This window comes from Gigantopelta aegis, chromosome 7 (assembly GCF_016097555.1).
Source record: "Gigantopelta aegis isolate Gae_Host chromosome 7, Gae_host_genome, whole genome shotgun sequence".
Taxonomy (NCBI): domain Eukaryota; kingdom Metazoa; phylum Mollusca; class Gastropoda; order Neomphalida; family Peltospiridae; genus Gigantopelta; species Gigantopelta aegis.
In genome coordinates, this window is record NC_054705.1 from 42,959,126 (window position 1) to 42,985,695 (window position 26,570).

At 42.0% G+C, this 26,570-nt stretch overlaps 2 protein-coding genes across 2 annotated transcripts in view; both read left to right on the forward strand.

Moving 5' to 3' along the window:
* The first annotated feature begins 3,282 nt into the window (after window positions 1–3,282).
* On the forward strand, window positions 3,283–16,708 carry LOC121376870 (techylectin-5B-like). The gene is made up of 4 exons (XM_041504654.1): window positions 3,283–3,419; window positions 4,337–4,433; window positions 7,942–8,106; window positions 16,238–16,708. The coding sequence occupies exons 1-4, from the start codon at window positions 3,312–3,314 to the stop codon at window positions 16,507–16,509; spliced, it is 642 nt and encodes a 213-aa protein (XP_041360588.1). The 5' UTR covers window positions 3,283–3,311; the 3' UTR covers window positions 16,510–16,708.
* Window positions 16,709–26,231: 9,523 nt separating this feature from the next.
* LOC121376868 (pre-mRNA-processing factor 6-like) overlaps window positions 26,232–26,570 on the forward strand; it is a 45,429-nt gene continuing 45,090 nt past the window's right edge. The window contains 1 exon segment of the mRNA XM_041504652.1: window positions 26,232–26,350. Coding sequence (XP_041360586.1) covers window positions 26,262–26,350 — 89 coding nt within the window. The 5' untranslated portion in view covers window positions 26,232–26,261.

The following is a 26,570-nucleotide window of genomic DNA, read 5'->3' on the forward strand; positions in this document are numbered from 1 at the left end:
CAACTAATTTGAAAAAAAATATTAAAAGTATTCGCGCTTCTTTTGTTGTGCAGTATATTTAAAAGGTGTGTTACCATAGTTACAAGTGTCATAGTTACAAGTACCATATTAAATGTTTTGCTATTTTTCATGTACTTTTGACGAATAAACTACATATTAATCTTTTACATAATTATCTTGAAAAATATGACAAACCTATTTCGTTGAACAGGCTGGTGGGAACGATATGTGATGTGGGCACATGTCCAGCTGGTGTGTATTGGGGGTGCACGGGGTGTAAAAGCACCCTCTTGGGGGATTTATATATGATAGAATAAAAGAAAAGTAAATGATTTGGGACTCAAATGTTGAGGTGTGTGACACTCAACCCACTGCCGTCCCCGGTTTCTATGGCCTTGGACCCAATTTCACAAAACATCGTAAGCCTAGTTTTGCACGTAAACGTAAATCTACGACTAAAAGGCAATTCTTATTCCTATCATTATACAACAAATAAGAGTTTTAAATACACATATTTTATTTTAATTTATCATTAAAATGCTTCATCTTCCGTAATGATGTAATTTTCTTTGTGAAATATACGCCAAACACGTGTAAATGTATGTTTGGTATAACTGCTAGTCGCAGACGTAAACTTACGATGTTTTGTGGAATAGGCCTCTGGAAGGGGGACACACTCAAATGAGCAGGGCATAAACACATTTATATACATGTATGTACGTGTATGTGTGTATATGTGTGTGTGTGTGTGTGTGTGTGTATATATATATATATATATATATATATATATATATATATATATATATATTAGAATAAAGAAAAGTAAATGGTTTGGATCAACATGTAGATCTATTGACCTGTCTAAAGTTGTGGATTTTACCTCTGTTCCCCTCAATGCACTGTTTTAATGACTCAATGGGTAAGACCGCTACAGCGACTTCTCTCACACTAACCAGTAACTCACTAGCCCACTGTCTTCGACGGACAGCCCAGATTGCTCAGGTGTGTGGCCAAGACAGCGTACTTGAATCTTAATTGGATATAAGCACAAAAATAAGTTGTAAACGAAGTGTGATTAGGGGAGGCAAGGCCCCTAAGACCTCCCTCTGGCTACGCCAGTGCAGGGGCGTGCGCAGGAAATGTTTCAGGGGGGGTCGAGGTGTCTGGCGAAGCTCAACACCGCGAACGCCGCAGAAAAATTGACCCCTTCTAGGGCTATTCTGAGGTGTTTTCTGCTGGCTAGCCGAGCTGCTTTCACAGGAATGTAAAAAATCGGGATATGAAAAAAAAATTCGCCTTGAGCACCCCCTGCGCACGCGTCTGCAGTGGCATCTTTTGACGCTTGTATAGCTTAGGCCTAAGTATTGACAGTAGATTTTCTCTTTCTCTCTCTGAGTGTCCGACGTTTAGACTGTGCCTAAATAACTACCTGTCAGACACAAAAAGGTTGTCATTTACAACGAGCTGAAGTGTCCTTAAAGGTCCTAGAGGTCAAAGTTCAAAGTGTAAAATTTCTCTATTTTCACATTTATTTGTAGTAAATAACTACAAATTATCAATACCAATTAACTCTAGATTTTTTTATCTTATATTTATTTATTTTATTTTATTTTAACTGTACACGAGAGGTTTCCAGAATAATTAGTGGCTAAATATAGCATGGCCACCATCTTTCTTTGTTTGTCAATTAACCACAAGGAATTATGGGTAAATTTAGTGTGTTGAATGTGTATGCATAAAACAGTGACGTCACTTGTGACGGTACATGCTCTTAAATTTGTTTCGCCTGTGGCGATTTTAATTGTGTTAGAGGGCCGTGTGCAGTTTCATTGCCCGTAGCCCAGGTGGACAACTTGTTACGTAATACTTCGCGCGATCGGGCATTCCAATATGCACTTAGTCCAGCTGTGGAGGCCATGTGGCGAGTAGTTACGTAATACCTCTGCGAGTGCGGTTTTTACAACCGTGATTTGGCGACCAAGGCGTCAGTAAGTCTGACGATCAGAGAGAAATATATCGACTCTAGTAGAGGTGAAATATCAGATGATAGGGGGAGGTACCGCCTTGTACCCCCAGGCGAATTCTGATTTTTATAATAAATAGCTAGTTTTTAGAGATATCGAGGAGAACGAAAAGGAAGCTTCCCGGGAACGTTAGTCCGTTTGGACTTTGGTAAATATCATTTCTGCTCTGTGTATAACCTTGATGTGGTTGATGTGACTTTAAATATTTTGATACTGTATTATACCAATATTCTTTAGACAGTGTCTTCGGTCATCTGACGAAGTAAATCGTAGACTTTTTGTTCTAACATTATACGAGTATTTGGTAACTACAGTGTTTGGTAACTACAGTAACTACAGTTAATATAAAGCTTAGCCAGTCATCCTAGAAGACCTGGGTAAACTGTAGGTTATTGTCTTTATTGTGATAGGTACCAGTATTAATTCTGTGTTACAAGGTTACTGAATGAGTAGTTAGGGTTAATTAAAAATTAACCCGTTAGGAATAGAGCTGTAATTCCTTTATTAATTAAGTTCCCCTGGAAGCGTTCCTAAATTATCACACGTTACTGAACGAGTAGTAAGGGTTAATTAAAAATTAACCAGTTAGGAATGGTGTTGTAATTCCTTTATTAATTAACTTCTCCTGGAAGCGTTTCTCAATTATCACACGTGTGGGTATGGTGTAACGGTGAAGTGATTCGCATATTGTGTAACTAGACACCTAGAGATTAACTAATTAACTGATCAGTTCTGGGTTGTTATTATTGCTGTTATTAATTAACTACTACGGCTGTACATTTGTCAGCGTAGATTAATACAGATTCCAAAGTGTATTGTGTTTTTGTTGTGTTTCTAGAGAACTAACGTGCTATAATAATATATACTTTATATAAGATCGTATCTCTGATCATACCTAGAGACGAGCCATACTAGGGTTTAACCGCCTGTTACAGAGAGATCTAATAGATATACAGTTAGGAGAGAGATTTGGATAATCGTGTTTATTCAGTTACGGGAATTATAGAATCCCCGTGACATCACTAGTTAATGCGTGCGACACACCCTCAGGAACAAACAATCTACTTGTAAATGAAATTATTTGGTTTTATTTTTTTTATAGGCATATAACATAAGATATAAACTGTATGTTTCAAAGCAAAAATTGATAAATATTTTTGGCGTGAACCGCAATTATTGCAACTTTAACATAACACTTTTAAGTTTAAACTAATATTACGATATTATTAATTTCCTTACACTGTTACAGATCTAGTTACAGACGTACAGGTGGACTGTTATGACGTCATGAGGAACGGTGGCTCCACAGACGGGGTTTACACGGTTCAGCCACGTGACGGTGGAGCACCAATCAGTGTGTTTTGTGAACTGGCCTCGGTTAATGGCGGCTGGTTGGTGAGTTACCAGATGCATATAATAATACCTTAACTTGTAATAATAATAATACCTTAACTTGTAATAATAATAATACCTTAACTTGTAATAATAATAATACCTTAACTTGTGTGTGGGTTACACCTCGTACGCTCGTTCCATTCTTAAGTTAAGAATGGAACGAGCGTACGAGGTGTAACCCCCCCCCCCCCCACACACACACACACACACAATAAAAACACCAAAACAACCACCCACCCAAAAAATACAAAGGAAAAAACCCAGAGAAAAGAACCAAGAAAAGTCCAAACAAAACAACCAACCCCTCCAAAATAATAATAAAATAAAATTAAATTAAATTACCCCCCCCCAAAAAAACAAAAACAAAAAAAAACAACAACAAACAAAAAACAACAAAAACAAACACAAAACAAAACAAAAACAAAAAACAATAAACAACAAAACAAAACAAACAGCAAACAAACCAACCAAATAAAGCAACAACAAAATAAACCCCCCCCCCCCCCCCCCCCCCCCCCCACGATCTCAAATGCTGGGATATAGATTTTGGAATTTAGGAATAGCAATAATATTTGATAACGTCAAATTTTCTTTGTCCAAAATGGCGCCCAAGAATCTCAATTCACGGAAGATATTTAGACTAGTGCTCATCTACACGATACGTTCATTTGAAATAACCAGCTAATGATAAACCATCCAAAACTAAAAAACGCTAACAACATATATACTGGTACACTGTTCAGCACAGAAACACAGATACATATCCACCACTTGGCTTTGTAGCAGTTGCATCGCCCTCTGCAGTTTCGTGTGATAGGTTCTATTAAATATTTTGTTGGAATTTTCATATTATAACAATATGCGCCGGCTGAAACTAACGGTGTTCCATATTTATAATGGGAGTTTCTTTTCTGCAGATAATCCAGCGACGGACCGACGGATCACAAGATTTTTACAAAAAGTGGAACGAATATAGAGACGGATTCGGAGATTTACAAAACGAGTTCTGGTTAGGTAAGCCAGTTATACAGGTGGTTGTAAAACGCAGGGATTTAGAGCAGACATTGGGGTTAAGAGCTGAAAATAAGAATTGTGAGAAGCGATTGATGGTAGGAGTTGAGGTTAAGAATTGAGACTTCGAGTTGACAGTAGCGATTGATGGTAGGAGTGAGGTTACGAATTGAGACTTGGAGTTGACAGTAGCGATTGATGTAGGAGTTGAGGTTAAGAACTGAGACTTGGAGTTGACAGTAGCGATTGATGGTAGGAGTTGAGGTTAAGAACTGAGACTTGGAGTTGACAGTAGCGATTGATGTAGGAGTTGAGGTTAAGTACTCACACTTGGAGTTGACAGCAGCGATTGATGGTAGGAGTTGAGGTTAAGAACTGAGACTTGGAGCTGACAGTAGCGATTGATGGTAGGAGTTGAGGTTAAGAACTGAGACTTGGAGTTGACAGTAGCGATTGATGGTAGGAGTTGAGGTTAAGAACTGAGACTTGGAGTTGACAGTAGCGATTGATGTAGGAGTTGAGGTTAAGAACTCACACTTGGAGTTGACAGCAGCGATTGATGGTAGGAGTTGAGGTTAAGAACTGAGACTTGGAGTTGACAGTAGCGATTGATGGTAGGAGTTGAGGTTAAGAATTGAGACTTGGAGTTGACAGTAGCGATTGATGGTAGGAGTTGAGGTTAAGAACCGAGACTTGGAGTTGACAGCAGCGACTGATGGTAGGAGTTGAGGTTAAGAAATAGAGAATTGGAGTTCATGGCAGCGATCGATGATAGGAGTTGAGATTAACAGTTTGTTTTTGTTTAACGACACCACTAGAGCACATTGATTTATCAATCATCGTTTATTTGATGTCAGACATTTGGTAATTCTGACATAATCTTAGACTGGAAACCCGCTACAGTTTTCATTAGTAGCACTATCTCACAGACACATACCACGGCCTTTGATATACCAGTCGATATACTGTGCACTGGCTAGACCGATAAATAGCCCAATGGGCCCACTGACAGAGATCGATCCTAAACCGAGCCCATGTAGAATGAAATATATGTATTTTATACCCCCTTCACATACACGGATTTTTCTTACGAGTCCTTACGGATCGCCAACTCGTAGTCAATCGCAAGCATCCGTAAATAACTCGCTGGTATCCGTAAATAACTCGTCACAACTCGCAACAACTCGCAGACACTCTTAAGGATTCGTGAAAGGAGAGGCAATTTTTTTGACATGTCGAAAATCTTCTTACGATTGTCCACGGATTGATTTTTCCGTAAATAACTCGTAACAATCCGTAAGTATCGTAAACCGCTCGCAACAACACGTAACCATCCGTAAACTCCTCGCAAGAATCCGTAAATGACTCGTGACAATTTTTTGTACGATTTGTTACGGTTAGTTTACGATTTATTTACGGATTATTACGAGTGCTTACGTGTTCTTTACGATTTCATTGGGGTCGTGTTACGATGGCTTTACGGATTGTTACGAGTTATTACGAGCACTTTACGTGTAGTTACGAGTACTTTACGAATAGATACGTATACTTTACGTATTCTTACGTATTGTTTACGATTTGGGGAAAGGTATAAAAGCTGCAAAATCGAACACTTCATTTTCAGTTGTTATCAAGAAGTCCTAGAAGTCACCTCTCTGTCAGTCGTCGAATGATGATACATTGAGATTTGCAGGATTTATATTTTTTTAAATACTCGTAACTAACTCGTAACAACACGTAAACAGGTCGTAACTAACACGTAAAAGCTTCGATGAATAGTAACATTCTGTAATATACTCGTAACAATCCGTAAAAAGCTCGTAAAATGTCCGTAAGTTGCTCGTAGTTATCCGTGACAACTCGTAACAAATCGTGGAATTTTGCCATAAATACATCGTAATAACTCATAATAATCCGTAATAAACCGTAAATTGCTCGTAATAACTTGTAACAACTCTTAAATCGGTTGTAAAAGTGGCCAAATCGTAAGGATCCGTGAATTTGTGCGATCCGTAAGGACTCGTAAGAAAAATCCGTGTATGTGAAGGGGGCATCTTTATAAATCAAGGCTAATATTCGTTCCTCGTATTCAGCCTTGATACATGTAGTCAAGATTACTGATATCCACTACTAGCGCCCTCTATTGGAAGAAAATTTGTAACACCGATTATGTCCCTTACACGATGACATCGCTGACCAATCACAGCATCGGTAACATGTGACAATCTTGAAAGCAATATCAAAAATTAACCGTAGGACGCTGACGCTGCCATCTTTGTTTACAATAACAAGGGAATCTATAAGGAGCGTTGCGATTCGTTGCAATCACATCTCATCGCATCCAATGAAATTTAAGCATTTTGTGGCACGATTTCTTGACGACATGTATCAAGGCTGAATACTAGGAACGAATATTAGCCTTGATGTGTTCAGGGCTGCGTTCAGCCAGACCGAGCAGCAAAACGTCCGCCAGACTGGATTATGCACCTCACTTTTAACTAAATGGCCACGTCGGGAACCAATCAAATAGTTGCTGAACTTAGGGCTGGTTTCCAGGAAACACAAACATCCATCGACTGACTGACCAAGACGTGTACGATCTGTTGTCTATATTTATAATAACACTGTTCTGGTTTTCAGGAAACACAAACATCCATCGCCTGACTAACCAAGGCGTGTACAATCTGTTGTGTATGTATTGTAACAACACTGTTCTGGTACTGGCCTCGGTGGCGTCGTGGTTAGGCCATCGGTCTACAGGCTGGTACGTACTGGGTTCGGATCACAGTCGAGGCATGGGATTTTTAATCCAGATACTGACTCCAAACCCTGAGTGAGTGTTCCGCAAGGCTCAATGGGTAGGTGTAAACCACTTGCACCGACCAGTGATCCATAACTGGTTCAACAAAGGCCATGGTTTGTGCTATTCTGCCTGTGGGAAGCGCATATAAAAGATCCCTTGCTGCTAATCGGAAAGAGTAGCCCATGTAGTGGCGACAGCGGGTTTCTTCTCAAAATCTGTGTGGTCCTTAACCATATGTCTGACGCCATATAACCGTAAATAACCTTTCTTTCACTGTTCTGTTTTCCAGGAAACACAAACATCCATCGACTGACTAACCAAGGCGTGTATGATCTCTTGTCTATGTATTTTAACAATATTGTTCTGGTTTCTAGGAAACACAAACATCCATCGACTGACTAATCAAGGCGTGTACGATCTGTTGTCAATGTATTGTAACAACATTGTTCTCGTTTCCAGGAAACACAAACACCCATCGACTGACTAACCAAGGTGTGTACGATCTGTTGTCTATGTATTTTAACAACACTGTTCTGGTTTCCAGGAAACACAAACACCCATCGACTGACTAACCAAGGTGTGTACGATCTGTTGTCTATGTATTTTAACACTGTTCTGGTGTCCAGTAAACACAAACATCCATCGACTGACTAACCAAGGCGTGTACGATCTGTTGTCTATGTATTTTAACATTATTCTGGTTTCCAGGAAACACAAACATCCATCGACTGACTAACCAAGGCGTGTACGATCTCAGAGTGGACTTGGAAGACTTTGACGGTAACACCTCGTACGCCCTCTACCGGAACTTCACCATAGCGTCAGAGGACGAGTATTTTCGGCTCAATGTAGGGCAGTATACCGGGGATGCAGGTAAATGCTTCTTAAAAGTGTGTGCGTGTGTGTGCGTGCGTGCGTATGTGCGACTGTCGGTCTTTTTGTCTGCCTCTCTGCCTCACCCGGCCTGTCTATATGCGTCTCCGAGTTGTCAGAATCACCACGTTAGAGCATATGATTTTTAATTTAGAATGTGAGGTGTTGCTAAACATATTAAACCGCCCCACCCCGTCAAACTCTGAAAATACACACACCCCTTGATGCAGGCGAATTCATGTGTTACTGACCCCTCCCATTACTGGCATCTTCTCACCCCTATAGGGGCGCGACGTCGTTCAGTGGTAAAGCGTTCGCTTGATGCGCGGTCGGTCTAGGATCGATCCCCGTCGTTGGACCCATTGGGCTATTTCTCGTCCCAGCTAGTGCACCACGACTAGTATATCAAGGCCGTGGTATGCACTGTCCTGTCTGTAGGATGGTGCATATAAAAGATCCCTTGCTACTAACGGAAAATATAAAATGTCTGACATCCAATAGCAGATGATTCATAAATCAATGTGCTCTAGTGGTGTCGTTAAACAAAACTGTTTAACTTTAATCTCTACGACTATGCGTCAAAACTACTAAATGTTTGACATCCAATAGCCAATGATTAATAAATCACGTCTTTGTTTATATTCAGGCACGCGTGCAGATGGGTGGGGGTGGGTTGGGGCGGAAACTGCACCCTGCTCCAAGAAAGTGTTCCGAGGTAGCATGACTCTATTTCAGCCTCACTCCACAGTCAGGACACTGTTTGTTTGTTTGTGTTTTCTGTTTTCCTTTAGCAATTATATAAGTAAGATCGTTACACTTACCACAGTTTGACACCCAACAGCCAATGTATATCCGTGCTGGGGTGTCGTTAAACATCTATTCTATTCTATGTATTCTATTCCTTTAGCAAACCTGCTGTCTAATTATAGAACACAGAAAACTTTATTGCGTCTTTTTTTCTGTTCCCTTTATTCTTTCTTCTTTCTCTTTTTCAACAAATATTTATGTTTGTTCATATTTAAATTGCAAAAATATATTCTTCAAAAAAGTAGGGGAACTTGAAATATTAATGTTAATATCAACTATTAGACCGAACATACGTTTTGACCATAGACATCCTAGTAAAGAACGTTCAGGTCTGTTTATCAACATACCGAAACACTTTCCATAGTTTGCACATGCATCACACAGTTGCCCCGTACACGTAAGTGGGAGTCATTCTCGATTTTGACAATTTCCACGAAGGTCCATTAATCACTGTGGAATATTATTTCTGTCAATCTTTTTCATTCTGTTGATCATACAGTTGTTATTGTTTTGTTTTCAGTCATTTTTATTGTTTGAATTTGCGATTTACTGATAAAAAACCCGTCAACTTTCAAATTTCACTTCTGACCCCAATCATCCTTTAAGATCTTTGGTGGTCACAAAACCTACTGTAATACTGAACTACCTGTTGTAATGTTTGCCCAATTAATTCACTATTATCATATAACCATTCCCCACAGCTAATATTCCTTACAATTTTGGCAATTGTAAATTCTTATTAGAGTTCCCCTACTTTTTTTAAAGAGTATATATTACTGTCGTAATATGTATGTATTATGAAGAAGGTCTAGTAAGTTGTATAACTTGTGCCTAATCCATTTGTTCTTTAAAAAGCAACACAATATGTTTCAATGAAAAAAACCTGTAACTGTCCACGCGTCCGTTTTGCGGTCTTACGGTCAGAGTTCTCGTTCTAGATATTACTAACTCTTTCTCGTTCTAGATATTACTAACTCTCTTTCTCGTTCTAGATATTACTAACACTCTCTCTCGTTCTAGATATTCCTAACTCTCTTTCTCGTTCTAGATATTCCTAACTCTCTTTCTCGTTCTAGATATTACTAACTCTCTTTCTAGGGTGGCGGGGCGTAGCTCAGTGGTATAGCGCTCGCCGGATGCGCGATCGATCTAGGATCGATCCCCGTCGGTGTGCTCATTGGGCTATTTCTCGTTCCAGCAAGTGCTCCACAACTGGTGTAACAAAGGCCGTGGTATGTACTATCCTGTCTGTAGGATGGTGCATATAAAAGATCCCTTGCTGTTAATCGGAAAGATTAGCCCATGAGTAGTATCAGGGCCTACCGGGAGTCATGACCTACTTTTCAGTGACCTTGACCTTGATGACGTCACGTGACCTCGTCCTACTGGCCCTGACCTACTTAGACTGGCCTTGACCTTGATGACGTCACGGACTACTGTGCCGTGTGCAACGTCCTACTGACCCGGCCCCGACCTACTTAGACTGACCCTGACCTACTTAGACTGACCTTGACCTACTTAGACTGGCCTACTGTGCCGTGTACAACGTCCTACTGACCCGGCCCCTGACCTACTTAGGCTGGCACGAAAGAGTATAAAAAGGCTAGATACGGTTTCATTGTCATTCGCTTGCCGAAAACGGTCAGATCTACGTGCAATCCAGAGATGGCCTGTTCCACAAGTGATGAAGTGAGATGCCGTCTAGAACTTGGAACTAACGTCTACGTGGTGGCCAAGTTATGGAAAGGGGACACTGCTATTCACATAATCACATAAGGAAATTTGACAGTGACAATAGGAAAACTTTCCCCACCAAGCGAGGTATTGTCCTTAGTCTTAAACAGTGGATCGAACTGTGTGGATGTAAAAGCCAAATTGACGAAACAATTTCAGCATTAAACCAGGGGAAAGACAACAAATTGTTCAGACACCTTGGTGCCAACGTCCAAGTCAGCTGGGGTGGACCTGCGTCAGTGGTGGTGGTGTGATGAAACTAAATCCGTGAAACCTTCGAAGAAGGGACTATTCCTTTCTCTACAACAATGGGAGAAACTGAAAGGCTGTTTCACAGTCATGTGTGACTTTGTACCAGAGCTGAACTCGATTGTGCCCTGCGCCATGCAAGACGACCATCAAAACCAGATGGGATTTCTTCAGTGTAACTTCTGCAACCCTAACGAGTGTCACCAGTGGTGAACGAGTTTTGTTTTGGATGAACTCGAAGGTATAAAAGAATGGATTTATGGTTTACACTTCATTTGCTTTGTGACTGTGCTAGAGAACAGACGTGTTTTATGATTCTGACATTCTTGTGTCTTGTTGCACTCTATCTGGAACGAAGAAGATGGCATCGGGATATTCGAGCAGTCTTAGTAGCAGCAGCAGTAGCGACGAGGACGACGTCTTGGTCTGCAAATGTTCAGAAAGACATACAATCAAGAGTGGCTACCAAACAAGAAGAACATTTCATGGATCAAACGGATGCTACACGTGACATTGGGGTTGGAACTGAAGATGGCGAACTCGTGGATGAACCCACAGATCAGACGGATGCTGCCTGTGAAACAGATGCTGCCTGTGAAACAGATGCTGCCTGTGAGGAAGATTGCTATTCGAGACGTTACGTGTTCTGTCATCGTCCCGAAATGAGACATTTCTATGCCCGGATGCTGACGTATGCTCGGTGGCCCATACAATTACGTCAAAAACCAAAAGAACTTGCCAAGGCCGGTTTCTACTACACGGGAGACCACGATGCCATCACCTGTTACTGATGCGGACTTCGCGTCTACCGATGGAAGAAGACAGACGACCCAGTGATGGAACATTACAGACTCTCTCCAAGATGTCCTTATGTGAACAACCTGTTCAGACATTAAATGTTTTAGACACTTGTGTGCTATGTTATCATGTTGTATGTTGTGAATAAAACCGTGAATAACAGGTTTTGCTTTCTTATTTATGTCCTGGGTCCATGAGTGTATCTCTGGACGTGTCCCTATGGTAGTAACACTTGTAAAGGGTAATATTTTGGTAACGATTATTTTGGGGAGCTCGCACGATGAGATTTGTGCTTGGGAGGAGGGACACTGCTCATACGTATCACACACATTCAAACATTCCTGTACCATATCTTTATGCGTCATAAGGTATATAAGTAAAATAGTTTTGGAAAACTCGTCATTTGAGGTAGAACTTTCAGAGGAGCAACATGTCAGACCAGTACAAGTTATATGTAACCGACGTGGATAAGTGGACCCGTTTCTATAAACTGCAGACAGAAGGTAAACTTCAACCTCATTTTCCAGTGCAACGTGGTGGGAAAAGTCAGATCATGTACAGTGTGGATCGATGTCTAGAACTCTACGATCCCACGTGGAAAAAAGAAAAAGAGGAACAGAACAAGTCCCCGACACCCAAAGTCGTCATGGTCTCCCCAACACAACAAGTGGTAGAGCAAGCCAAGGCCGAGCAGAAACGGAAACGTCAAGAGAGTGGCGTGGAACAGAAACGACGAGAGCAGACTGGGCAAAAACGGCACAAGCATTTCTGAGAAGGCTATAAAAGGGGGCATGGCAGTTTCAACATCGTCAGTTCACGTCGAACACTTCAACAATCAACATCATGAATCAGAATTTGTTTATTCCGGAACATGTCATGAACAAAAGATCGTGTCCCGTATGTCCAAAGACTTTTTCAAAACCATCAAATATGCTACGTCATTGGAAGACCTTCCATTCAGCTCAACTCCAGGCTCCTATGGCTCCTATAGCTCCGGCTCCTCTGGCTCCGGCTCCGGCTCCTAGGGCTCATATAGCTTCTCTGGCTCCTATAGCTCCTATAGCTCCTGCTCTGGCTCCTATAGCTCCTCTGGCTCCTCTAGCTCATATAGCTCCTGCTCCTCTGGCTCCTATAGCTCCTGCTCCTCTGGCTCCTATAGCTCCTGCTCTGGCTCCTATAGCTCCTCTGGCTCCTAGGGCTCCTATAGCTCCTCTGGCTCCTATAGCTCCTGCTCCTAGGGCTCCTATAGCTCCTGCTCCTCTGGCTCCTATAGCTCCTATAGCTCTTGCTCTGGCTCCTATAGCTCCTCTGGCTCCTCTAGCTCATATAGCTCCTGCTCCTCTGGCTCCTATAGCTCCTGCTCATAGGGCTCCTATAGCTCCTGCTCCTCTGGCTCCTATAGCTCCTGCTCCGGCTCCTACAGCTCCACTGGCTCCTCTAGCTCATATAGCTCCTGCTCCTCTGGCTCCTATAGCTCCTGCTCATAGGGCTCCTATAGCTCCTGATCCGCTGCAGCAGCAGCCCCTAAGATTGTTACGTCCGTTCACCATGATCGTGTCGGGACCCACGTCGTGTGGAAAGACAGTTTTGTTGTACAAACTGCTAAGGGATGGTAAAATCCAGCCGCCTCCCCAGCGCATCAACTGGCTCTACAAACGATGGCAACCCCTCTATGATACGATCAAAATGGTTGCTCGAGTGAAATTTGTTCAAGGTATACCTGAGAATTTGGAAAAGGATCGTTATTTGGATCCCAGAGTCAGAAATCTCATCGTGTTGGACGACCTGATGTGTATGGCTAATAAAGACCCAAGGATCACCGACCTGTTCACAGAAGGAAGTCATCACAGAAACTTATCCGTCATCGCTATCAAACATGAACCTGTATCACAGCAAGGACCCGACACAGAGAAGAAACTGCCATTATCTAGCGCTGTTCAACAACCCCATCGACAAGCAGCAAGTTCTGACTTTGGCACGGCAGATGTATCCGGAAAACACTAGTCATTTCATGCATCAGTTTGAGGAAGCTACCCACAGGCCCTACGGACATCTCTTGGTGGACTTGAAACCGATCACACCCGAACATTGGCGTCTTCAGCCTGATGGTTTAGAGACCGTCCGAATGGTATAAAAGCACGAACGTAACGGCGAATGTCTCAGAAGAGTTGCAACCACTGTCGAAGAAAGAGCTCTACCTGCAAATTATGCAAAGAAACGCATTCAAGAGAAAATTACCAGGCATACCCGCCTACGAAAGTGACACGTACTCTCGCTTTCTGACCTATATGCATTACTTTGACAAAGGTCCCAACACCAGAAAATTTTTACAGTTTGTGAATCCAGACAAAGATGTGAGACCACAGATTCGTTCTAAATTAAATCAGTATCGTTCATGGATCGGCGAATATTTGGATGAACAAGACGACGACGATACCGACGATGAGGAGGACGACGATGATGAAGAGAAATGAACACTCATATTATTCACATGTCGCCCTTAAGGCCTCTCGATGTAACCCAGTGTGTGTCCATTTTATATATGTGTCAGTGATTTGTAATTTAGAAATAAATGAAAAACCAAAACATTGCGTTTGTTTTTTGAGTTTTTTACTCTATGACTAGATTTGTGATTGGATATTTCTACCGCTACTTTATAGTAGCAAGAGCTGTGTGTACAAGACAGAACATACCACGATCTTTGATATACCAGATATAATACACTAGTTGGCTATAACTTAATGGGCCACCGACGGGGATCGATCCTAGATCGACCACTGTATTTACCTATTTGGTAATTAAAAAAGCCCTGTAAAAAGGTTTGTACTCTAGGGAAATACTTGTGTTTAAAATGCAGCTAAAAGATCATAGTTTAGGTCGGAGAGTTCAGTTGCAGTCACGCGTTCTTTCTTCAAAGCAATGGGCTGGGGATGTTTCACTCTCTTTCACACACACACACACACACACACACACACACACACACACACACACACATCCCTTTCTTCTCCTTTAACAATTATTCCTTTCTTCTCCTTAACACATATGCCTTTCTTCTTAACAAACATTCCTTTCTTCGAGACAAATATGTCTTTCTTTTCCTATGACTAAAACAAAACAAAATATTTGTATTCAATTAATCTTTATTTTACGAGGAAGGAAATGTTTTATTTACTCAATATATTTTATTTATGGTTATACAAGAAAGAAAGAAATGTTTTATTTAACGACGCACTCAACACATTTTATTTACGGTTATATGGCGTCAAACATATGGTTAAGGACCACACAGATATTGATTGAGAAAACCCGCTGTCGCCACTGCATGGGCTACTTTTCTTTTTATTAGCAGCAAGGGATCCTACACCATCCCACAGACAGGATAGTACATACCGTTGTCCAGTTGTGGAGCATTGGCTGGATATATACCAGACCGACCCACATCAAGGGAACACTGAGCTACGTCCCGTCCCCACAGGGTTATTAGAGGATGCTTGAAAAAAAATCGTAACATAATAAATAAATAAACAAATAAATAAGTAAGTAAATAAGTAAAATAAAAACAAACTATAAATTATTATTTTGTTTTAAAAATAATAGGAAAATATAATTTCCCCACATGAGATACGAACGACGTACTTTTCACGCTAAAGTCGACTACGCTAACGACTGAGCTACCAAGACATCAACAAAATCTGTCATTTAAACTATTATATGTGCGAGCGGCGAAGCGCGGAATGAAGTGACGAAATAGGTCAGTTAATAATAATCTTGTGAATGCGCTAGCGCGGGAGACATAGTGGGACGACAATTCTATTTTACACTTATTTAAATCATTTCTTATTTCACGTCTTTAAGAATGTAACTTCTAGTTCCGAAGAGTATTTTATTTAGAGACTGCCAACACAAGATACCACCGCTTCCCGGATATAAACAGTGATAACCATTCATCATTCAGGGCGCTAAAAATAAATACACTACCTCGCGTCGGGCAGAGTCCTTAGAAGTGGTAGGTTAACGACACCACTAGAGCACTCGATTTATGAATCATTGGCTATTGGATGTGAAACATACTTCTGACAGTTTTAGAGAGGAAAACCCCCCCTGCACTTTCCCATTAGTAGCAAGGGATCCTACAGACAGGATAGCACGGGCGTTGCTAAGTACGACGGATCGGGGTCGGGCTAAATAGGTCAGGATTAGACTAAGTAGGACAGGGTCAGTCTAAGTAGGTCGGGGCCGGGTCAGTAGGACGTTGCACACGGTACAGTAGTCCGTGACGTCATCAAGGTCAAGGCCAGTCTAAGTAGGTTAGGGCCAGTAGGACGAGGTCACGTGACGTCATCAAGGTCAAGGTCACTGAAAAGTAGGTCATGACTCCCGGTAGGCCCTGATACTACTCCCATGAAGTAACGACAGCGGTTTTCCTCTCTGAATATCTGTGTGATCCTTAACCATATGTCTGACGCCATATAACCATAAATACAATGTGTCGAGTGTGTCGTTAAATAAAACATTTCCTTCCTTCCTTCCTTACGCTTTCCAGGTGACGGACTTGAGTACCACAACAATTGGCGGTTTTCCACCGTAGATCGTAGTTTTGCCAAGGATGGATACAACTGCTCGGACTCTGTGCACGGTGCCTGGTGGTACTCGCATTGCGCTGAGTCCAACCTCAACGGTCTGTACCTGAAGAACGAAATACCTGACCCAGTGATGGCCACGCGTGACCCACAGGGGGTCACGTGGTTATCCTGGCCAATGTATTCCTACTCGCTCAAGGGCAGCGTTATGAAGATACGCCCGGGATCGCCATGATGTCGTAATATCTCTATTAGAAATTCGTGAGAATAAAAATAGGCAGAGTTACGTCCCCTAACCACTTCCGGCGCGGTCCGGTAGCAGCAAGAATGGCCGATGACCACAATTGTTTGTGAATGTTCAGCTGAGATTTATGCATGCCAGCCCCAGGCGTCATAAATGTCCCCACCCATGCTTTAAAAATAAAGAATGATACAGGTAAAAATTAAGTTGATGAAATTGCGTTTTGTTATAACTGACCATGTGTTAAATATAGGAGCTGTCACCCACCCTGGTTGTTTTGGTTTTCTTGCATGGAATTTTTTTTTCTTCAAAATTGCAATGTGGTCTCACATTAATTATTATAATTTCATTTAAACATACAAACACACCTGCATTTTTAATGAATTGTGTGTGACAATAACACAGTTGTAATAGATAATAAAAACATGTTTATAGTGCGGCTCACGGGGAACGCATTTTATTTCATACTATGGAATTTACTGCAAGTTATTTATTTCTGAGCCGCTTGTTTTCTAAATTACACACAAAAATAATATATTTTTGTTAATTCCAAAACACTTATTTTTATTTTTACGTCAAACCAAACTTAAATTATTTACAAAAACAACAAAACATTTTTGTAGGAGGATGGGACGGACTATATGTACTATTCCGATCAGAACAGTCTCCTTCACCACGTGCTATATTATGTGTGTGTGCGTGTGTGTGTGTGTGTGGGGGGGGGGGGGGGGTTCAATGTATTTCCGAGGCTGCATGACCCGACCCCTCCCCTAAAAACCTCCCCCCCCCCCAAATAAAAAAAGAAAACCCCAGTAACAACAAATCTGTCCCCAAATAAACAATAGCCTACAAAACAAGCCCACGCACCAGTACACACGCACAACCAAAAACATAACCCAGACGAACCGGCACATTTAAAATAAACGTTTTATCGATGTATGTACATATACCAATGGCGTAGGAAGGTGGCATGGGGGGGGGGGGAGGTGTGGGGGGGTCAATGTATTTCCGGGGCTGCATGACCCGACCCCCCCCCTAAAAACCTCCCCCCCCCCAAATAAAAAAAGAAAACCCCAGTAACAACAACAAATCTGTCCCCAAATAAACAATAGCCTACAAAACAAGCCCACGCACCAGTACACACGCACAACCAAAAACATAACCCAGACGAACCGGCACATTTAAAATAAACGTTTTATCGATGTATGTACATATACCAATGGCGTAGGAAGGTGGCATGGGGGGGGGGGGGGGGGGGGGGTGTGTGTGTGGGGGGGTCAATGTATTTCCGGGGCTGCATGACCCGACCCCTCCCCTAAAAACCTCCCCCCCCCAAATAAAAAAAGAAAACCCCAGTAACAACAACAAATCTGTCCCCAAATAAACAATAGCCTACAAAACAAGCCCACGCACCAGTACACACGCACAACCAAAAACATAACCCAGACGAACCGGAACATTTAAAATAAACGTTTTATCGATGTATGTACATATACCAGTGGCGTAGGAAGGTGGCATGGGGGGGGGGGGGGTACGCGTGTGTGTGTGTGGGAGGGGGGGTCAATGTATTTCCGGGGCTGCATGACCCGACCCCTCCCCTAAACCCCCCCCCCCCCAATAAAAAAAGAAAACCCCAGTAACAGCAACAAATCTGTCCCCAAATAAACAATAGCCTACAAAACAAGCCCACGCACCAGTACACACGCACAACCAAAAACATAACCCAGACGAACCGGCACATTTAAAATAAACGTTTTATCGATGTATGTACATATACCAGTGGCGTTGGAAGGTGGCATGGGGATGGAGGGGGGGGGGGGGGGGAGGTACGTGTGTGTGTGTGTGTGTGTGTGACATCGTTGCTGTTGCTGGATCAAGACAAGTGATATACAGTGCCGTAACAGTGACAAACATTAATCACATTTGTATTAAATTTGTATTATATACTCTTCAAAAAAGGTAGGGGAACTCTAATAAGTATTTACAATTGCCACAATTGTAAGGTATATTAGCTGTGGAGAATGGTTATATGATAATAGTGAATTAATTGAGAAAACATTACAACCGGCAGTTCAGTATTACAGTAGGTTTTATGACCACCAAAGATCTTGAAGGACGATTGGGGTCAGAAGTGAAATTTGAAAGTTGACGTTTTTTTATCAGTAGTGGGTGATACTGCCACGATGTGTCCGACATTCATTCAGTCGACGAAGCATCCTGCGTATGAATCATGTGTTCAATGGGGGAATGGTCTGGGATCTTTGCTGGCCATGGCATTGAATAGATGTTGTGCTGCTCGAGGTGAGCATTGACGATTCGTGCACGGTGAGCACGGGCATTGTCGTCCTGAAAAACAAAACATCGCCTAGCAAACGGGGGCCAAATTCATAAAAGGCATCTAACTTAGTTGGTTGCTAGATGTTAGCAAGCTTCTAAATGCCTAGTTCATTGCTACAGAGCTGGTAGCTAAAACGTAATCCATAAAAGCATGTTAAACATGCTGCTCCATAGTTGTCTGATAAGCATATTGGCACACGTGCAATCCTTGACAACACCATATCAATTGCTTTACACACGTCCCTTTCAAATGTAATGTTGGTAATTTTGTGATAGGATAATAGTTACATCTGTAATGAACATTCGATATGAGTTGTGAGTTAAATGCAGCAACAAAAAGGCAGAAAGTCTAATTATTCTCAAATTGAAAATTTATTTTCGGCGTAAAAGTACGAGGAAGTTAAAGATACACTCGACGCACCCCAGAAAGATGTGTGCCAACTACACATTCGATAACAGGAGGGAACTGTCCTATTTGGAAAAACTCGTCCTTAATTCTTTGAGAGTCGGCGTTATTTGCAAGTTTCACAAAGTCATCTATTTTCTGTGGTTCGGCGAGGAAGTGAATTTCTGTATCGTTAGTTTCGTTATTAACTAGCCTACAGCATAGGTCGTAGTTAATAATGCAGCTAGAGATACAGAAAATCGCAGCCAGTCATTTAGTCAAATTAATGTACACTTCCGTTCGTACACAGTGATATATATACACAAACACATGCATATTAATTGCAAATATCAAAACTTTATTAAGAAGCCGTTTTAACGAGTCGGTCATCAATGAGTTCTTTTTTCTTGGTCTCCCCAAGACGTGTTCGTAAGTATTTCTGTTGCGCACAAAACATATTGTACTTTTTTTTTTCTGTAAAAGAAGGAGATTGCACTCAATCTGACAAACAATAATAGTAATATAAAACTTTATTAACGTCAAAAAATAAAAGAACAAGTCGATGACTACTCCACAATTCAGTAGCAACAAAGGGCCTTTGTTGCAAGCGACTGGAGCGTGAATGCGCCGGAAGTCATTTAGTGGCTGATTGGGGCCGCTATGCGCTATGCAAATCAAGGGCAGATAAGTATGTTTCTAATATAGGCTATAGGCAACACGTTTGTTTTGTTTAACGACACCACTAGAGCACATATCTAACCACCCGCCTGTACTGACCGTGTTACCACGATGTAGCTTTCATATATCTAAACACCCACCTACTCGCCTGTATGGACCATGTTACCACGATGTAGCTTTCATATCTAACCGCCCACCTGTAGTGACCGTGTTACCACGATGTAGCCTTCATATCTAACCACCCGCCTACCCGCCTGTACTGGCCGTGTTACCACGATGTAGCCTTCATATCTAACTAACCACCCACCTACCCGCCTATGATGACCGTGTTACCACGATGTAGCCTTCATATCTAACCACCCGCCTACTCACCTGTACTGACTGTGTTACCACGATGTAGCCTTCATATCTAACCACCCGCCTACCCACCTGTAGTGAACGTGTTACCACGATGTAGCCTTCATATCTAACCACCCGCCTACTCACCTGTACTGACTGTGTTACCATGATGTAGCCTTCATATCTAACCACCCGCCTACCCACCTGTAGTGACCGTGTTACCACGATGTAGCCTTCATATCTAACCACCCGCCTACCCGCCTGTAGTGACCGTGTTACCACGATGTAGCCTTCATATCTAACCACCCGCCTACCCGCCTGTAGTGACCGTGTTACCACGATGTAGCCTTCATATCTAACCACCCGCCTACCCGCCTGTACAGACCGTGTTACCACGATGTAGCCTTCATATCTAACCACCCGCCTACCCGCCTGTAGTGACCGTGTTACCACGATGTAGCCTTCATATCTAACCACCCGCCTACCCGCCTGTACAGACCGTGTTACCACGATGTAGCCTTCATATCTAACCACCCGCCTACCCGCCTGTACAGACCGTGTTACCACGATGTAGCCTTCGTATCTAACAACCCGCCTACCCGCCTGTACTGACCGTGTCACCACGATGTAGCCTTCATGTCTAACCACCCGCCTATAGTGATCGTGTTACCACGATGCTACCTTCATATCTAACCACCCGCCTGTAGTGACCGTGTTACCACGATGTAGCCTTCATATCTAACCACCCGCCTACCCGCCTGTAGTGACCGTGTTACCACGATGTAGCCTTCATATCTAACCACCCGCCTACCCGCATGTAGTGACCGTGTTACCACGATGTAGCCTTCATATCTAACCACCCGCCTACCTGCCTGTAGTGACCGTGTTACCACGATGTAGCCTTCATATCTAACCACCCGCCTACCTGTAGTGACCGTGTTGCCACGATGTAGTCTTCATATCTAACCACCCGCCTACCCGCCTGTAGTGACCGTGTTACCACGATGTAGCCTTCATATGTAACCACCCGCCTACCTGTAGTGACCGTGTTACCACGATGTAGCGTTCATATCTAACCACCCGCCTACCTGTAGTGACCGTGTTTCCACGATGTAGCCTTCATATCTAACCACCCGCCTACCTGTAGTTACCGTGTTACCACGATGTAGCCTTCATATCTAACCACCCGCCTACCTGTAGTTACCGTGTTACCACGATGTAGCCTTCATATCTAACCACCCGCCTACCTGTAGTTACCGTGTTACCACGATGTAGCCTGCATATCTAACCACCCGCCTACCTGTAGTGACCGTGTTACCACGATGTAGCCTTCATATCTAACCACCCGCCTACCTGTAGTGACCGTGTTACCACGATGTAGCCTTCATATCTAACCACCCGCCTACCTGTAGTGACCGTGTTACCACGATGTAGCCTGCATATCTAACCACCCACCTACCCGCCTGTAGTGACCGTGTTACCACGATGTAGCCTGCATATCGTATATGTCTGTCTACCTACCTGTGATGAATTTTAACTGTCCAGAAAAGCATTTTGTGTTGATATCGTCTGCCTACCCACAAAGTACTTACCTCCTACCTCAATCCCAAACTGCGGTACTTCTCTACCTGAATATCACAAGGGGCATAACAAAAATGTCAGAAATGGCTCCCTTTAGTTTTATTGTTGTTTAAAGAAATAAAAAAAAAACTAATAAATTACAAAGACATCAGAATAAATCTCGCTTACTACAATGGATGTGTTCTTTTGTGGAGGAGTTTTTGTTTGTTTTTTTGTCGTTTTGTTATTTAAAGTTTGATTTGTTTAACAACACCCCTAGACCACATTGATTATAATCATCGGATATTGGATGTCAAACAGTAAGTAATTTTGACATTTAGTCTTGGAAAGGAAACACGCTACATTTTCTATTAGTAGAAAGTGATATTTTATATGCACCATCGCACAGACAGAATAGCACATACCACAGCTTTTGATATACCAGTCGTGGTGCACTGGCTAGAACGAGAAATAGTCCAATGGGCCTACCGACTACGTCCCATCCGTTACACTGTAAGATGTTTCCGACTAATATATATACATGTATGTATATATATATATATATATATATATATATATATATATATATATATATATTTACATAATGAATATATATCTGTATTCTTATTGATCAAAAACTAGTCACATGATCTTCCGTAAACAATGATATTGCCCTGAGACGGTCCCACCGGTCCATCAAAAATGACATTGCCCTGACCAATGAAAATAAAGATGAGACAAAATTCTATCCAATTAATGAGTAGGTAAAAGGAAGGAAAGAAATGTTTTATTTAACGACGCACTCAACACATTTTATTTACGGTTATATGGCGTCAGACATATGGTTAAGGACCATATAGATACTGAGATAGGAAACTCGCTGTCGCCACTCTTTTTGATCAGCAGTAAGGGATCTTTTATATGGCCCATCCCATAGACAGGATAACACATGCCACGGCCTTTGATGTACCAGTCGTGGTGCACTGGCTGGAGCGAGAAATAGCTCAATGGGCTCGCCGCCGGGGATCGATCCCACACCGACCGCGCATCGAGCGAGCGCCGAGTAAGTAAAAAGCACAAGCTTGTGACTGAACACTTTGCTGTCCTTCAACAAAAAGATAACATCTTTTAGTCAAACTGAGAGTTTAATTCCGCAAATACGACAAAATCCAGGTCTGTAATCGTCAAATTGTGTAAGGAATATCTCGCAGATTTAGAAACGTACATGATACATCAAAATGCATTCTAATGTTTGTAAGTAGCCCAAACTGCATTTGGTCTCTCAATAATTTCATACGTACGCGAGTCTAAACAAGGCGAGTTCCCCTCACCGTTTTTAATGGGAAAGCTGTGACGAATATTCCCAGGTTATTGACATCGAAGACGTATGGATCAGGAACTAGAGGGGATCCGCTTGATATGTAAATTAAGAAGCAGCTGCAAACAACTCATAATTTCGTAACAGTTTAGACAGGAGGTGGGGTTATATGCAAGATAGTCGAACCATGAACTTGAAGAGAAATTCTGTCTGAATTGTAGATTAAAAAGTAGGGAAAGGAGATGGGCAGGGGCGTAGGCTGGGGGGGGGGGAGGGGTCGGACAACCCCTCCCCCGCTGAAGCAAATGGTCCGCTTTCAGAACTAAAACATACAGGTTTATACATATTGAGTTTCTGACCAGGTGGTGCAAAAACAAAATAGAGAAACGGTCCACTTGGTTCATATTCGACCCCCCCCCCCCCCCCAGGTGCAGATCACACTACGCCCCTGGTGGGGGTGAACTTGTTATCATATCTTCTAATTTTCTACTTTTGAAATCAAAGGAGTCCAATTGTTCTCCATTCGTGATCGTCTTCGTTAAAATAAAGGTCAGATTGGGGGAGATAAATATGTACAAAGAATTAAATCATAATAAAAAAATTATAATATACCGAACAACTAGACTTAACTAGACTGTCCTGTACAGGAGATCTGGCGCAAATCAGAACTCGTGCCCAGGATGGACGTGCCTGAGCCTTCAGTGGATATGGGAACGTTAATAGAGTTTTCCTCCATCTTAACTAGATTTTAGTGGATGGCATTCTGGATTGTAAAACCAACTGACCATCCCTGTGTGCTTGAACCTTAATTGGATACAAGCACGAAAATAAAATAAGTTATAATGACCATCACTTACCGAAGTCAACTTTGGCTGATTGTCATTCGGCAAAGATTTATAAGCAATCAGTAGACCCAGGTCAAAGAATTCCGCATTTATAATTCTGTCTCGAGGCATCAGACACACTGACCCGAAGCGTCTATGTCACTCTTTGCACTGGATCCACAGCCTGATCAACAAATTCGCTATTGGCAACATTTACATTACCTGTTGTCTCAAGGCGTCAGACACATTTACATTACCTGTTGTCTCAAGGCATCAGACACATTTACATTACCTGTTGCCTCAAAATATTAGACGCATTTACATTACCTGTTGCCTCAAAACATGAGACACATTTACATTGCCTGTTGCTCAAAACATTAGACACATTTACATTACCTGTTGCCTCAAAACATTAGACACATTTACATTACCTGTTGCCTCAAAACATTAGACACATTTACATTACCTGTTGCCTCAAAACATTAGACACATTTACATTACCTGTTGCCTCAAAACATTAGACACATTTACATTACCTGTTGCCTCAAAACATTGGACACATTTACATTACCTGTTGCCTCAACGCATTGGACACATTTACATTACCTGTTGCCTCAACGCATTGGACGCATTTACATTACCTGTTGCCTCAACGCATTGGACACATTTACATTACTTGTTGCCTCAACGCATTGGACACATTTACATTACCTGTTGCCTCAAAACAGTAGACACATTTACATTGCCTGTTGCCTCAACGCATTGGACACATTTACATTACCTGTTGCCTCAAAACATTAGACACATTTACATTACCTGTTGCCTCAAAACATTAGACACATTTACATTGCCTGTTGCCTCAAAACATTAGACACATTTACATTGCCTGTTGCCTCAACGCATTGGACACATTTACATTACCTGTTGCCTCAAAACAGTAGACACATTTACATTACCTGTTGCCTCAACGCATTGGACACATTTACATTACCTGTTGCCTCAAAACATTAGACACATTTACATTACCTGTTGCCTCAAAACATTAGACACATTTACATTGCCTGTTGCCTCAAAACATTAGACACATTTACATTGCCTGTTGCCTCAAAACATTAGACACATTTACACTACCTGTTGCCTCAACGCATTGGACACATTTACATTACCTGTTGGCTCAACGCATTGGACACATTTACATTACCTGTTGCCTCAACACATTGGACACATTTACATTGCCTGTTGCCTCAACGCATTGGACACATTTACATTACCTGTTGCCTCAAAACATTAGACACATTTACATTACCTGTTGCCTCAAAACATTAGACACATTTACATTACCTGTTGCCTCAAAACATTAGACACATTTACATTACCTGTTGCCTCAACGCATTGGACACATTTACATTACCTGTTGCCTCAAGGCAATGGACACGATTTACATTGCCTGTTGCCTCAAGGCAATGGACACGATTTACATTGCCTGTTGCCTCAAGGCATTGGAAACATTTACATTACCTGTTGACTCAAGGCATTGGAAACATTTACATTACCTGTTGCATCAAAGTATGAGACACATCTACAGGGCCGTAGCTAGGATTTTTTGTTTGGGGGGGGGGGGGGGGGGAGGACAACAACTGAGTAGTTAATAGTCTAAAACTCCTTTTCTTTAAGTTTCTATAATGCTTTCCGAATTTAGCCCCCCTGCTAGCTACGGCCCTGATCTGCATTATCTGTTGCCTCAATGCATTGGACACATAATCACATTCACCCTCAGCTCATGTGACACACTTTGCACTGGATTGAGAAGTGGCGGAACGTAACCCAGTAAAGCGCGCAGTCCGTCTAGGATCGATCCCCGTCAGTGGACTCATTATGTTATTTCTTTCTCCAACCAGTACATCACAACTGGTATATCAAAGGCCGTGTTATGTGCAATCATGTCAATGATCATGTCTAATAACAGTCTATGGAATGGTGGGGCCCCTAACAGATCCCTTGTTAGGCCAAGTCACGGCAAGTGATGGAAAAATTAAGTGGGTTTCGTCTCGAAGGCTATATGCCAAAATTACCAAATGTTTGACATCCAATAGCCGATGATTAATATATCAATGTGTTCTAGTGATGTCGTTAAACAAAACAAACTTTTAAACTGTCATTATATCGCCAATGTAAGATTGATTTGGTGTATAGCAACCTTTAGAATAAGCAATTTCCGTATTTAGCTACGCCTCGTATTAGCAGAAGGCAGAAATGTGTCATTAATGAAAGCCAGTCTACTTGCGACGGAAGTACAGCGTACAAAATGTCGGTCCAGTCGCTAGTTAGCAAAAAGAAGAAGAGTTTTATCGGGTTACCGGCGCCTCTCGGTTATGTACCGGGTCTTGGACGAGGGTAATACGAGAATACTAAGCCTTAGTTTTAAGTGGGCTGCTTTTGCTGATTTTTTATTGCATCCCACCCGGTTTTTAACGTTGGTTAAATTAAAATTTAAAGGTACAACTAAGTTTGAGTTTCGTGAAATAGTGTGAACAGAGTTATCTCCCAAACTGGTCTATTTACATATTAGTTCACCAAGGTAAACATCTATGGTCCGTTTTTTTTACATTTTGAC

Excerpts from the sequence above, each read along its gene's own strand:
- LOC121376870 (XM_041504654.1), top strand. The coding sequence starts at position 3,312 with ATGAGGAACGGTGGCTCCACAGACGGGGTTTACACGGTTCAGCCACGT. Across the intron at positions 3,420-4,336 it reads CGGTTAATGGCGGCTGGTTG|ATAATCCAGCGACGGACCGA; the intron begins GTGAGTTACCAG and ends TCTTTTCTGCAG. Across the intron at positions 4,434-7,941 it reads ACAAAACGAGTTCTGGTTAG|GAAACACAAACATCCATCGA; the intron begins GTAAGCCAGTTA and ends TCTGGTTTCCAG.